Here is a 14,633-nt window from a genome sequence, read left to right as displayed (position 1 = left end):
GCCCGGAGCGGACAAGAGTCGCAGGTGGCCCAAAACCACCCAGGAACTGCTGAGGCCAAAAGCTCTGAAGAACTGGCTCCAACCCCGTCAGGCGAGCGCAGCCAGAGCAGGTACAATCTGCGCCCCTGTCCAAAGCCATCCCAGAAATACCATGACTTTGTGGCCCGCTGCAGACGTTGAGAGAGTTCGAGCTGCACCCCAGCCGTCGTAAAAGTAAGACTGTTCCTTTTTGCACTTGCAATCCTCAGAGACTATGATTGGAAGTGTTGATATGTGATGTTATGTTTATTCTGTTTTTCACTTCGGGGTAAAGGAGGAATGTAGTGTTGCACCAGGTGGGCGCAACCACTATGGCCCACACCTAGTATTGCCGTGATGTTCTTTCCTCCCCTCAGGCGTGTGTTTAATGGTTCAGCCCGACGTAGATACGGAGGGCACATTCTAGAGTTAATAAAGAGCCCAGGGTCCTGGGCGTGGCAGGCAGTGTACTGACCACCAATGCAACGAAGTGTGGTCTCTAATTTGTTAGCCTCTAGGCCTGACCAGTACACTACAGGGCCCACCCTTGGCCTGGGCTTTGCCATGACGCATCCTCTTGTGTGTCCCGCGTCGCTGGAGCTTGTCACGCTTTTGAGCAGTGAGAGCAGGCTCCACTGCAGGGGCTGCCGGTAGGTGTAGTCTCCACCAATGCTCTTCACCCCCTCCAGGGGCGGAAGACAGCAGGAATCAGTTACCGTAAGTCATTTAATGTATTCAATTCACACAGCCTTAACAGTTGAAATTGAAGCACTCTTGAAGTTAACGAAAACAGAACAATATCGGCAGCATAAGCAAGACAGCTGTTGGGCCTAGCGCCTAGTTTGGGTGCAAAGCCTTACGGGTCATCCAAGAACAAGAATAGATCGGAGACACAGAGAGAAACTTAGAGGTGGTTCAGAGCGCATCACTGTTTTAGGCCGTTGGTGGTCCGTAATCTGAGAGATAAATAACGCTCCTCCTGTAAGTTTTATTTTCAACCAAGTGTTATAATGGAGAGCCATGAAGAAGTTCAATAGAGTTTGGTTGATGCCCCAGTTTGTTAACTGGACCCATAGTTTGTTTCGATTAACTTTGTCAAAGGCCTGAGAATAATCAATAAAGCATATACAGTGATAAATGTCTTTTTAACGTCTCAGTTATTAACAGTTTAAAGGCAGAAATATTATCACATACGGAACAACCTGGTCTCAAGCCAGTTTGATTAATGGAAGTGAATTTACTACCAATTGCCCAGTCTTGTAAATGAGAAAGTAAAAGCTTGCAAAACATTTCTCCCCCAATCCAGGAGGGTAAGTAGGCAGTACTTTTTTGGGTCGTCCTTTCAACCTTTTTTGTAGATTGGATGGGATAAAGCTCCTTCCCAGGATAGTTTAATTTGTCGTGATTACAAAATACATGAAAATATGTCTATATAGAAGTTTTGTCCAAGAATTAGGATCAGCTTTTATTATATCCATGGGAATTCCATTCGGGCCTGAGACCTTTGATGGGTCTGCCACTTTTATTAACTCCATTAGTTTTTTCTTAGTAAAACTCAAGTCCAGAGTTAAAAAGTTAGGGATATTTGGGATGGTTGGTCCTGCGAGAGTCCCACGATATTGAAAATTAAAAATATAAGGACCTCTCACTGGTCAAGAAAGCTGTAAATCCCATCGGCCATTGTGGTACCACAGAACGAAGACCCGGTCCTGCAGTACCAAGTGATCTCATTGGCTGGCAGCAAGGGCCAAAATGTAAAAAACAAAAACGAATGTTGTGCCACAGGTACCGCAATACGCCAGCAGGAGTTGTTGCTCAAGCTTCACCACCATGGTACTGCTGTACCATATAAGCTTTCCTGAGGAAGCTCACACAGGTACCGTGATACAATAGGGGGGACGCTTGACTGCCAGTATGCATGAGTACAGTGGTACCTGCGAAACCCACCTGCTCCACACGGTCTTTGGCTGTTCACAGTGGGGGAGGGGGGGTTGCTACCTGCGAGGGTTGGGTGAAGTGCCTGGCCCAGCAGCCAACCTCCTACTGCGCACAGGATTTGGCCCTGAGCAGCAATGGAGTTGACTATACATGATAAAAAAACTGAAATGTACTGAAAAAAAAGAAAGGTTAAACTGACGTTATCGTTAAGCAGGGTAAAAAGATCTAACTTTGTTATAAAAAAACAACCTGCAATTCACTGGAAAAGATTACGTTTAAAGTGATTGACGTTATAGTTGGGTGTTAAAATAAGATAAAAAACTAAAGTTTAATACCATACTTAATTATAACGTCTCATTAACCTTTGTTTTTTTCAGTGACATATATATATATATATATATATATATATATATATATATATATATATATATATGTGTGTGTGTGTGTGTGTCTGTTATACAGTTATACACGTGTGCACACTCTTCCTGATTACCTGTTGTTGGTGACCCCACCACTTTTATCCGTAACCCTGACTCGGTACAAGCATGAGGCTTCCTCCATGTAACCTGCCTACCCCATCTCACACAAGAAAATTTGAATTTTGGTTTTAGTTGACCTTCTAGCCAGTGGGGGTTCTAGCAGGCATGCACATAGGCCGGGGCCATGGGCAGAGGTGACTCCCTTACTCCATTACTCTGTGGCTCAGCTAGCTTTGATATAGCTATATAGATATGAGTGCTTGGATTAAAACCACAGCCACTGGTAAAAACACTGGGAGGCATTTTAGTCCATCACCCTTTTGCTCAGTGTCTATTAACGTCATAGACCAACAATATGCAAATCATTCCTGCTCCTGCCCTAAAAAGTACCGTTAATTACTAGGCCAAATAACCTATGCACAAGAACTAAAGCCATGGCAGAAGAATTCAAACTTAAATACTTCTAAGGCTGGAAGGCTCAGAATGGAGGTAGTGGAGGGGATAATACTCTTAAACATTCATTCACCTACATAGCTGGATGACATCACAGTATTGTTTCAGGTCGGGTCACCAAATGACTCAGTATCACATGGACTCCATTGTTTCCAGTCCTGTACTTTAATGTAACAAATCAGTGTGTTCTGTGATTTGTTGTCTTGTTTCAGTTCAGTTAGGACACACTGATATCAATGATTGGTTAAAGGAAACCCCGGAACTGTAAAAGTTGAGTTCCAGTGACATGTAGCCCCTTGGTAGCCCTGTGCTCAGGGCTAGAGAGCCTCTTGACTATATGGCTGGTGGGCCCTGGTGTTTTGCACACAGACTTTCATACCTTCACCTTAAAGTTGACATCTTCGTTTTCTTTTCCTGGCAGATGAAGAGGGCCCAGAGGGCCTCACCCAGTTCCTAATGACTGAGCTCCGGATGCAGCGCTCCCAGCGCAGACAGCGGCTGGTACGGGAACAGCAGCTGACGGCTCAGTGTCAGGCACTCCAGGAGGAGAAGGCCGCCCTCGAGCGGCAGGTGGAGGAGCTGCAGGTTGCCCATCAGCGTCAGTCCGTCTTCATGGCTGAGAGGGACCGCGACCTGATGGAGTTGCAGCGCCTCAAAGATGAAAACTACACCCTGGCTCTGCGCTATGCCCAGCTTTCTGAGGAGAAGAACTTGGCCCAGCTACGCAGCCGAGACCTTCAGCTCCAGGTACAGACTGTTTACACATGCACATATGGCTGACTGTATGATGTGCTGCAGTGCTTAATTTGAACCGGAGGCTTTCCCTGGCTCAGCACGGCACTTAATCATCAACTTCGGTGCTTTTCATGAGCACCAGTTAAGGACACATTCATTTACGTAGAGATTACGTGATTTGCCCAGAATCACAGGGTGTTGAGCCGATGCCAAGACTCAAACCTGGTTCCCTAGCTCCAAAGTTGGCAGCTCTGGCCACTAGGCCACATCCTCTCCCCGCGTTCATGGTTACTAGTTGGTTTTGTTTTAGGTGGCTCTAACAGGAGAAATGGGCTTGTGCAAGCAATCCCCTGACAAGAGCCCCAGCATATTTTTTTTTTTTACAAAAGAACCACTGATGCACGGGTAGGGAGAGGCCCCAACCTAAAGGACTGTTAGAATCTGAAGACTAGTGAGGAGGCATAGACGATAGTATAGCCTGTCACCTAAAGGAGATTGATGCTCTACATATGAGAACTTGGGAAAGGGGCTCAGAGAATTCCCCCTAAAACACAAAGCAGCAGACTGCAAGGAATGAGTGGATGTGGAGGTAAGGAGAGGGCTGCAGGACATATTAAACCTGAGGATTGGGGTGGAGGGCTCAGAAGATTAGCACAGTGTACGGAGCCTGTCAACTGTAGGAAAACAATTATCAGCAGATTGACATTGGGATACAGAGCCGGTCACCTTTGAAGTTTGATGGTCTCAAGATATCACATCTGCAGGAGTTGTTGCACAAATGTATGCCAGAGGTGTAAATATTTGCATAATTTGCGACCTTTGACCCTGCTTGCAGGTCGCCCCCACACCGCCACTCGCCACCTGCTGCTTCTACCGCTGCTGCGACCCGCTCGGCTGCCGTCTTCCCCCCCGCCCCCCACCGCTCTCTACCCGGCCTTCCCGCCGCTGCCTCCCTGCGGCCCCGCCCCCCAGCACACCCATTGGCCTCCCCGCCTCCCAGCTGCTCCTCCCTCCCAGGCATCCTCTTAAAGGGGCCGAGTGACGGTGTTCAGGAGCGACCTTTGATACTGCTTGCAGGCAGGTCACCCCCACACCGCCACTCGCCACCTGATGCTTCTGCCCTGCTCAAGAAACCCTCCAACAGCCACATCAGCAAGAGAGCCACATGGCTCACCAACGAGCTCCAGGCCTCCAAACGTGCATGCCGAAAACTGGAGAAGACATGGCTCCACGAACGCACACCAGACAACCACGCAGCACACAAGGACGCTACCCACAGACATCACCACCTCATCAGATTAGCCAAGAGATCCTCCTCAAAGACCGCTTCGATAACAACGCACACGACAGCAAAGAGCTCTTCAGCATCGTAAAGGAACTCTCCAACCCCAACGCCAACGACATCCCACCCTCACAAGAACTGTGCGACTCACTGGCCATCTTCTTCCACCGCAAGGTCGCTGACATCCACGACAGCTTCAACACCACGACTGCCCCGACTACGCCAGACTCCACCTCCCCTGTGAACACCACCAGCGCCAACTGGCTGACCTCCTGGTCCAACGTCAACGACGACGAGACACGCAAGGTCATGAACACCATCCACTAAGGATCTCCGTGTGACCCGTGCCCACACCACGTATTCAACAAAGTAGACGCAGACATCGCACCCCAACTACGGAAGGTCATCAACATCTCCTTGGAAACAGCGATATTCCCGGAAAGCTGGAAACACGCCGAAATCAACGCCCTCCTCAAGAAGCCCAAAGCAGACCCCAAGGAACTCAAGAACTTCCAGCCCATCTCCCTGCTCCCATTCCTGGCCAGTCATCGAGAAAATCGTCAACATGCAACTGACCCGCCACTTGGAAGACAACAACATTCTGGACCCATCCCAGTCCGGATTCAGACGAAACCACAGCACCGAGACTGCCCTCATTGCCGCCACAGACGACATCAGGTGCCAACTAGACATCGGCGAAGCATCAGCCCTCATCCTCCTGGACCTGTCAGCCGCCTTCGACATGGTCTGCCATCGCACTCTAAAGACACGCCTCCTAGAAGCCGGAATCCAAGAGAAGGCCCTTGACTGGACCTCGTCCTTCCTCACCGGCAGAACCCAGAGCGTCCGCCTCCCACCCTTCCGATCCGAAGCCACCGACATCATCTGCAGCGTCCCCCAGTGCTCATCCCCCAGCCCGACGCTGTTCAACGTATACATGCCCCCCCTCGCACTAGTGTCCCCGCCACCACGACCTCAACATCATCTCCTACGCCGACGACACCCAGCTCATCCTCTCCCTCACCAAGGACCCACTCACGGCCAAAACTAACCTCCACGAGGGAATGAAGGCCGTCGCCGACTGGATGAGGAGCAGCCGTCTGAAGCTGAACTCGGACAAGACGGAGGTCCTCATCCTCGGAACCACCCCCTCAGCCTGGGACGACTCCTGGTGGCCGACCACACTGGGAACAGCACCAACACCCACCGACCATGCACGCAATCTAGGATTCATCCTCAACTCCTCCCTCTCCATGTCCAAGCAGGTCAACGCCGTCTCCTCCTCCTGCTACAACACCCTCCGCAGAATCTACAAGTGGATCCCGACGGAAACAAGAAGAACAGTGACACAGGCCCTCGTCAGCAGCAGACTGGACTATGGAAACGCACTCTATGCAGTAATCCCAGCCAAACACCTACAACGCATCCAAAACGCCTCCGCCCGACTGATCGTCAACATCCCCCACTGCAGCCACATCACCCCCCACCTGAGAAACCTACACTGGCTCCCCGTCGACAAGAGGATCACCTTCAAGCTCCTCACCCACGCACACAAAGCACTTCACAACACCGGACCAGCCTACCTGAACAGCAGCTTCCACACCCCCACCCGCCAGCTCAACTCCGCCAGCCTCGCCCTCGCCGCTGTCACCCGCATCCAACGAACGACCTCCGGTGGCAGATCCTTCTACCTCGCCGCCAAGACCTGGAACACCCTCCCCACCCACATACGGCAGACCCAAGACCTACTCACCTTCAGAAGACTCCTCAACACCTGGCTCTTCGAGCTGTAGCAGCACGCTCCCCCCTCCCTTCAGCGCCTTGGAACCCTCACGGGTAAGTAGCGCGCTTTACAAGTACATTGATTGATTGATTGATTGATTGATTTGCATGATTATGCAAATTTTCAGAAAAATAATGTGAAATCATGCGGAAATACACATAATGCTAATCTGGCATTTAGCACTATTTTTGAAAGTTTTAGAGTGAAATACGTGGCAGAAATTTTTTAAGCACAAATGGCACATTTCATGTTTTTATCGGAAACAGCGAGTGATTATGTGATGTGGCATAATGACATACTTTTGGAAATTATCCATAATATACGCAACTCGAAATTCCTGAAATTACATGACTTTTGCCAATGTAATTAAAATTTCTCTCAGACCGAATTTACACCCAACCATCCACAAGCTTGTAGTCTGAAAAGTGGAAAAATGTAAGGTGAATTTATATGAGCTCGCACTTACCTTGAGCCAGGAATTACAAGTTGTTACAGTATGCGCCTACCAGTTTCCTCTCAATCTGCTCTGCAAAGTTAGATCTGTATTGAAAAGATTACAATAATATTGTAGACTCATACAATATAAGAGGCTTCAAACATTTTTGTAATAACAATCGCCAACAACTTGTGATACACTCAATTACATAAAAGACTGATTTTGTATTCGTCATATTTCTTAGCATTTTTTAGTTACTGGTAAATTATTGTTAATATTCTTAATTGTATGCATATTCTTAACAATATTCTAATTAGTATTCATAACATGATTCTTAGTATTATTCCTATTTTTGTTTTCTTCATGTAATAATATTCTTATTCCTAGTGATATTCGTATAGTGTTATTCTAAATGTTATTCTTAGTAATATTCTTATTTGTATTATTAGCATTTTACATATTCTTAGTAATATTCTCATTCATCTTCTTAGTATTCTATTTACTAGTACTCCGGTTCTAATTCTTATTAATATTATTAGTAATATTCATATTCTTATTGTTAATAGTATTGGTGTTCTTAGTATTCATATTTTGGGGGGATTGTTTGGAGTTGAATGATAGCCCCTGAATTGTGGTGGAAGTAATAACACTTGAGAAGATTCCCCCAGTATTTTACTCTGTGATGTATTATTCATATGTTGAGGAAATTCTAATCATGCATTCTGCTCTGATTTCTCCCTTTCTCCAGAAATTTATGGAGTTACAATTTCTGTCCATCTTTAATCATCAATTTATAGTACTTACATTTTTAGAACTTTTATCATCATTACTATTAATAGAATCCCTGGCCATCAATAAATCAGGGGTATTGGCAGAGCACCCACAACACCCATCCATAATTGGCATTCTAAGATCCTTGCTCTGTAAAATGTGTCTTTTAGGACATGAAACAGTGAAAGACAGAGACATTGTTTACAGAAGACTTATTGTCAAGCCCCGATTTTTCTCACCATCTACCCTGATATTTCCTACAACGCCACCTCAGCTCTTTGTGTCTCCTCCTGAGGGCCACCACTAGACATGAGTCAGTTAGTAGTGTGAGCTTAACAAGTGACCAACAAAAAATATGTGGATGAGTGTATTGTTAATAAACATACATTTTGCCCATTTGGTTGACTGAAGAAAAGCCTAGCGTCATGTGAAGAGAGTAGTAGCTAATTAACAAATATTTGCCTAATGAACTACAAAAACAGAATTTAAAATCTACTAAAGTTTCATGAGTCACAATTCCAAATGTTTGCCTTTTGCTGCAAGAAAGGGAATTATTTGCAGTGTAAAGTTAAAAAATGACAAATAGTGATTGGCCAAATATGTGTAAGCTTTTGATGCTTTTCACGATACGCCTCCTGTAAGTCGGTGTGACTTAGGCCAGGCTTAGGCATGACGGCATGACAAAGGGCTAGATATACAAAGATCAAATTAGTGATTTCGTACGTAATTGCAATATTTTGTGAATCACAATTACGAAATCACTATTCCTAATGTATGAAACTCTTTTGAGTTTCATTATCGAGTCGTAGTGGATCACAAATAGACGTACATATTAATGAGGTAGGTCGCAATTTGTGACCCACAACGATTCGCTGCCATGATTTATGGTGGCCAGTTAGGGCCAGCAGACCACCAGCACCATGTCTGTGATTGCTTTTACATAAAGCAATATTTTTTTAAACGCATCCTGTGTTCCTTAAAGGAAATCGCAACGCGTGTAAAAAGAAATAAATTAAACTTTGAAGTTTCTTTTTTTTAAAGTAATCACTAGTCCGTGGGATCACGGTTAGCTTTTTAAAAATATTTTGCTAACCATTATCAGAGGGGAAGGGTTAAGGGACCCCTTCCCATTTGCGAATGGGTTGCCACCATTTTTTCAAGTGGCAACAAATTGTAAATGTTTTGCGACTGCATTTCGGTTGCAAAACATTCGTACATACCAATTCAATTCGGTATTGGGAAGGAATGCCCTCAAAAAGCCCCTTCCAAATACCGAATTGCAAAACCCAAATTGCGAGTCAGTAACAAGTTATGAAATCATTGGGCTTTGTACATCCCAGTAAGCAGTTCTGCAGTCACAAACGGTCCGGTTCCGCGACTCAGGCCATTTGACAATGCTTCGTACAACTAGCCCTTAGCCACGAATTTTTGGAGTAAGCCACACATACAGAAAAAATCTTTATGATTCAGATTCATAAACCTATTAATGACTTTGCAGAATTAAATCCACTCATGGGCTTTGTGTGACAATCAGGGGGTGGAATGAGAGGTCATTGGAGATGGTCAACAGGATGTTCACAATTTGCAAATAATTTGGATCCCCATATAGATATTCCTTAACTTTTCACTGTGAATCTTTAGGATTCGCATAACTTTTAAGCTGTTGTCAAGTGTTGGCAGTTTTCACATTTTATGAATGATGCACAGCAAGTTTGCTATTTGGTACTAAAGTATAACTGCTGCTTAACGGGGGTGGCGGGCGGAAAAAAAAACCACTTACCTGCAGGCAGGCCACCGCTTCCCGGTCCTCTTCAGTCGTCGACACGCAGGAAGCAGAAAGCACACAGACTCCCCAGGCGAATCACAAGGGACAATCCACCCGCCATCCTTCCCTGTATTCCCCCCGCCATATTAGAATGGCAGGGGGGGACCACGGCGGAGCAAAACACTGCCCGCCACTTTTCCGCCCCGGTCACATTGCGGCCGGGGTGGAAAATGATTAATATGGTGGCGGTGTCAAGCAGACACCGCCAGCCATATTATGATGGGCTGAGGGTGATGCCTTTCCGTGGCGGCGATGCCGCCACAGAAAGGCATGCGGTCTTCACTCTGGGGGCCCCCTGCGGGCCCCCAGAGTGAAGGAGGGGGGGTATTGCACATGGGGGGGGTAAGTACCCCCCTTCATTTGCATTAACAAAGCGGCAGGCACCGCGCGGTGCCTGCCGCTTTGTTAATGCAAATCCAGAAATGCCTTTCTAGCATTGTGGCGGGCGGTGCTGAGAGCACCGCCCGCCACAATGCTAGAAATGCAGGATGTGCCCGCCACTGTGGCGGGCACATCCTAATAGCACCCCCGGGACCCCCACACTTATGGCGGGCGGTCCTGATTTACGATGGGATGGCGGGCGGGCAAAGTCCGCCCGTCATCCTAATGAGGCCCTTAGAGTGTGCTCACCACTCCTCCCTCTGGCCCCTGCTTTTGCCAGCCCAGCCTCGCCACACACCTAAGAAAGAAAGGAAAAATAAAATGATAATAACATTGCGTTATTATCATTTTATTTTTCCTTTTTAAACTGCTCACAGAACAGTGGAGTGACACTCCTTCCACTTAGGGGAGGAGCCGCCACTGCAGTATACAAAATTGTGAAGATTTTCTTCCTCTAAACATATGAAGCTTTTTCAAAGTGTCTTTAATGATTTTTCTGGAATAAAGTAACGGCAAAATAGTTTTTCTGTTAAAGCTCAATTTAAAAAGAAAACAAGTTAAAAAAAATCATAAATCGAAAGTATGCTAAAATGACAAAAGTCCCAATCTTTGCCAAGGGTGAAGTGTGAAGATGATCAACTTTGCAAAACTTTAGGTTTTGCGCATTCTTTGTTTATTTGGCGCAGGGGCCCTTGAAGTCACTTGGTGCAAACATTAATACAAAGGCCATAAGTATCTCTTGCGAGCCCACCTCCGGGGCTGCAGAATGCTGGGTTTCAGCAAATGCGTAGGCTTCCTAGTCTTGATTCCACCTCATGCCTATTTCTTCTGCCACCCTAAACTCTATTTCTCTTTGTTTTACCTTTGCATATATTTTTACATTCATGCCTGAGCCCTTGCTAGATCAAAGCCCGATCGTGAAAAATAAGTCCTGGCCCTTGAAACTGAGTGCCAGTGCCCACCACATGTAAACAATGGAACACATTAAGAGGTGGGACAGTACCAGGAAGACAGTGTAATTGAGTGACTGACGCAACTCATTTATGAAAGTAGATGTCAAGATTCATGACCCTCCCTGACTGGTGGATGAGCAGCATTGTGCACTCCCATGCGCCAAGAGGTATTTTAAGGACAGCCCTTTAAGTGGAGGAAGAAAATGTAAGCGAGCCAACAAATGGCATGCCCTCTTTATTATACCCCTCCATATGATCTGTAAGATACTGCTATCGTGTCTCTTTTATAACTCTGTCCACATCAAGGTCTTTGCAGTATTTCCCACATGCAGCATTGTTATTTTCTATTTAAATTGTCCCCAACATGCTCCATAGATTAAGAGTAACTATAGAAAGATGACAGTGTGCATGTTTGTACACACACACACACGCACACACACACGTAGTCAAATCTATGTTGCGAAGTCTTTGACTTTTCTTTTTTCAGATGCAGACCACTTTCTGATTCACTGACGTGTTTCGGTCTTCACTGCATCATCTTGATTATTCTCTAGATGGAGTTTTTTGCTTTACTGAGACTTGATTCACTTGAACAAAAAAATAGGATTTTGTTTTTTCACTTCATTCATTTTTATGAAGACTTCATATGCTTTACCTCCTGATTAAGATTTACCCCCATTTTAATAACATGTTTTGCTCCACCTAACGACTTCTTTTCTTCCCTTTTTCTACTTCCGTTGGCTGCACAGGTGGACCAGCTAAAGTGCAGGATGAGCAGCTTGGAGGAAGAGTGCTCTTTTGCAAGGAAGCGATCTATGAAGTTGCAAAACGACCTGGAGAAAAAGAGTCGGAGCTTAGACCGAGAGGCAGTCAGCAGCTTGCAAGCAGAGAATGAGCGTCTCAAGTCTTCACTGCAGGAGGTGCAGAAAGCTCTCCAGGTACTGGGGCGATGGGGGGACTGGGAAGAGTGATAATCGAGGCATAGGTGGGAATGCAAGCACATCACGGGGCACTAGATAAATATTCAAAATATAAATAAATATTCTCAAAAGATTTGGCGGCAGTCTCCAAATTAAATCACAACGGTGTCATTTTTTGCATGATTGCAAATGTCATAACCCCCGCACTCTGCCCCACTCCCTCCTGCATGTCGTATTTGCCCCCATACTGTATTCCTTATGACAAGAAACAAGCCAACTCACACGTTTGTCTTGTGGTGGTCATTTGTTGGCCGCAGTTTATAAGGAATACAAGGAAACATGTATATACTTTGCATCATGCTATGTCATCAGAAACTTCCTTGGTATTGTCTCTTGGCTCTTCTGGGTCGTTTTCTTTGGTAGGTTGGATTTTTGCGCCCCGTCTGCGCGGTAAGGGAGTAGCTTCTGTCCCGGAGTTAGGCCATCTCGCTACCTTGTCCGACTTTGTTGTGCCCTGCCGTCCGGCGGGGGCTGGGCTGCGAGCACCGTCTCCGTTTGCTAGACCCCCCATTCGGTAGGCCAAGTTACCCAGTCGTGAGGCATCCCAGAGTGGGTGGTCCTACACACCTGTCCTTAGGCCAACTCGCCCAGCCGTGCAGCATCTGAAGGTGAGTGGACCTATTCTGGCACACCGGAGTGTCGCCATGCAGCGGCGGGGGAGGAGGTGAACTGTATCCCAATGCCCCGAGGCTAGCCCGAGGTTTTCTAACCTCCAAATCTATGGCCGCTCGTTGAGCCCTGAAGAGATTCCCCCCTGTTTCCCGCGTTACTGTCAGAAGTCTCTGTTGTCCCTTCTCCCCTCGTCATGCTAACTGCCCCTTTTTTGCTGGGGTGTTCCCAGTTTCACGCCATTGCTTACCTCGCCCTCTGCTGACCACAAGGATTCGGGGACAACTTCGCCCACTCCGACCCCTGCGTGGTGTGTGGCCTGCCCAGTCGGATTCATCCTGCGTGATGGCAGGGCAACTTCCCACTAATCCTTCGTCTATGGCACGCCGTTCCGGCTGCAGGCGCCGGACATGCGTGTGCTCCTTTGGGGGCCGAAAGGCCCGCCACTCCCCGCTAAGGTCCTCGCCCTCGGCTGGTCGATGGTTCTCAGCTTCCCCGCCCCAGGTCCACCGATTGTGGCCCACCTTTCGTTGCCACTTCCTTGGTCTTCTGACATACCGCCCCCTATGGCCTGGCCCCGCTTACTCTTCCATGGCACCGCTGGTCAGGCCGTAGGTGCCTGACATGCGTGTGCTCTTTTGGGGGCCTGGTCCTGCTTCCACGCCACTTGTGCTTGCTTGTGCTCCCCCGCTTCAGGAGTTCTCCGCGCTGGATTCCGGCGTCCGACTCAGCCTCCCTCGGGGAGCACCAGGCTACCTGGACGTATTCTTCCTTGATGCAGCACGGCCAGAGCTTCGCCTCCTGTATTCTTCATTGCTGGATCATCCCAGGTACAAGATTGGGCTCTTACAAGATTGACAAGATTGGGCTACGCCGTTGTTGCTGCTCCACCCGCTCCGTGAAGATAGGAGGTTGCCTGGGGGAGCAGTGGTTATATGCCCCCTGACTCGCCTTCGCCTCCAGGGAGGCCCCCTTTCCATTGGGGGGTTTGTATCCCACTCTGCCCCCCTATTGGCAGGGGGTGCTGGCGCTCCTCTGGCAGCCGCTGTGGGGGGAAGGGGAGGTGGGCTTCTTTTGGCCCTTTGTCCATTTCGCGCCAAACGCCGCCCCCACTAGTTTGTCCAGAGGGGGCACGGCGCTGGTTATGGTGCCGGCTCTCGAGCCCCCTTTGGGAGTAGCCACTGCAAAAACATATATTTATTTTTATTTAACAACGTTTATTGAGTCTTCCATTCTACGTTTTGTATTGTTTTTATTTGCATTCTGATGAAAGCATATCTACAAGGAACAATTCATGCAGGTAGCAAACAATATTGTTACTTTTAGGACTTCCAAATATGTATAATACTTTTACCTGTCTCTTGTATATAACAGTGCTCCTTAGAAAAAGTTCAAATCCGAACAAAAAGAAGGGACTTCACCCAAATCAATCTATTTATCTATCTATGGGACTTGTAATGCCTAACCGATACTCAATGAGTGTCCCGGTGCTGAACCTAACTGGACTGGGACCAATATGCGGGTCCAAAGAGCGGCCTGAATATCCACTGTGGCCTGGAGTTGCAGCGGTAGGGCGTTCCAGTCCCTAGCTGCAAGGTAGGAATAAGATCTACCACCCCAGTTTTACCTCCTGAATTTTGGAACCACCACCAACAAAAAATTGGAGGAACAGAGGGCCAGATGTAGGTCGGTCGGTAACGGCCGAAAATCGGTATTTTTGGCCGTTACCGACCGGAAAATCAGATTTGGTATGTAGGGCCCAGAATTTTACAGATTCGGTAAATTTACCGATCGGTAAATTTACCGAATCTGTAAAATACCGAATCGGTATTTATACCTATTCGGTATTTTTGATATGTAGGTGGGACTCTTCTGAGTCCCACAACCCTTACCGATTCTGTATTTTACCATCAAATATATTTGATGGTAAAATACCGATTCAGGTGTGCATGCACATGTGTGCATGCACACCTGTGCCATATGACAGGCA

General features: G+C 47.2%; 1 protein-coding gene across 1 annotated transcript in view; it reads left to right on the top strand.

Moving 5' to 3' along the window:
* The window catches only part of CARD10 (caspase recruitment domain family member 10), a 243,474-nt gene that overhangs the window by 139,493 nt on the left and 89,348 nt on the right, over nucleotides 1–14,633 (top strand). The window contains exons 4-5 of the mRNA XM_078684000.1: nucleotides 3,310–3,635; nucleotides 11,804–11,992. Coding sequence (XP_078540126.1) covers nucleotides 3,310–3,635; nucleotides 11,804–11,992 — 515 coding nt within the window. The remainder of the gene's footprint in view (nucleotides 1–3,309; nucleotides 3,636–11,803; nucleotides 11,993–14,633) is intronic.

This window comes from Lissotriton helveticus, chromosome 1_1 (genome assembly GCF_964261635.1).
Source record: "Lissotriton helveticus chromosome 1_1, aLisHel1.1, whole genome shotgun sequence".
Classification (NCBI taxonomy): Eukaryota; Metazoa; Chordata; class Amphibia; order Caudata; family Salamandridae; genus Lissotriton; species Lissotriton helveticus.
The sequence above is the reverse complement of the archived record's forward strand: the minus strand, read 5'-3'. Positions and strand labels throughout refer to the sequence as shown.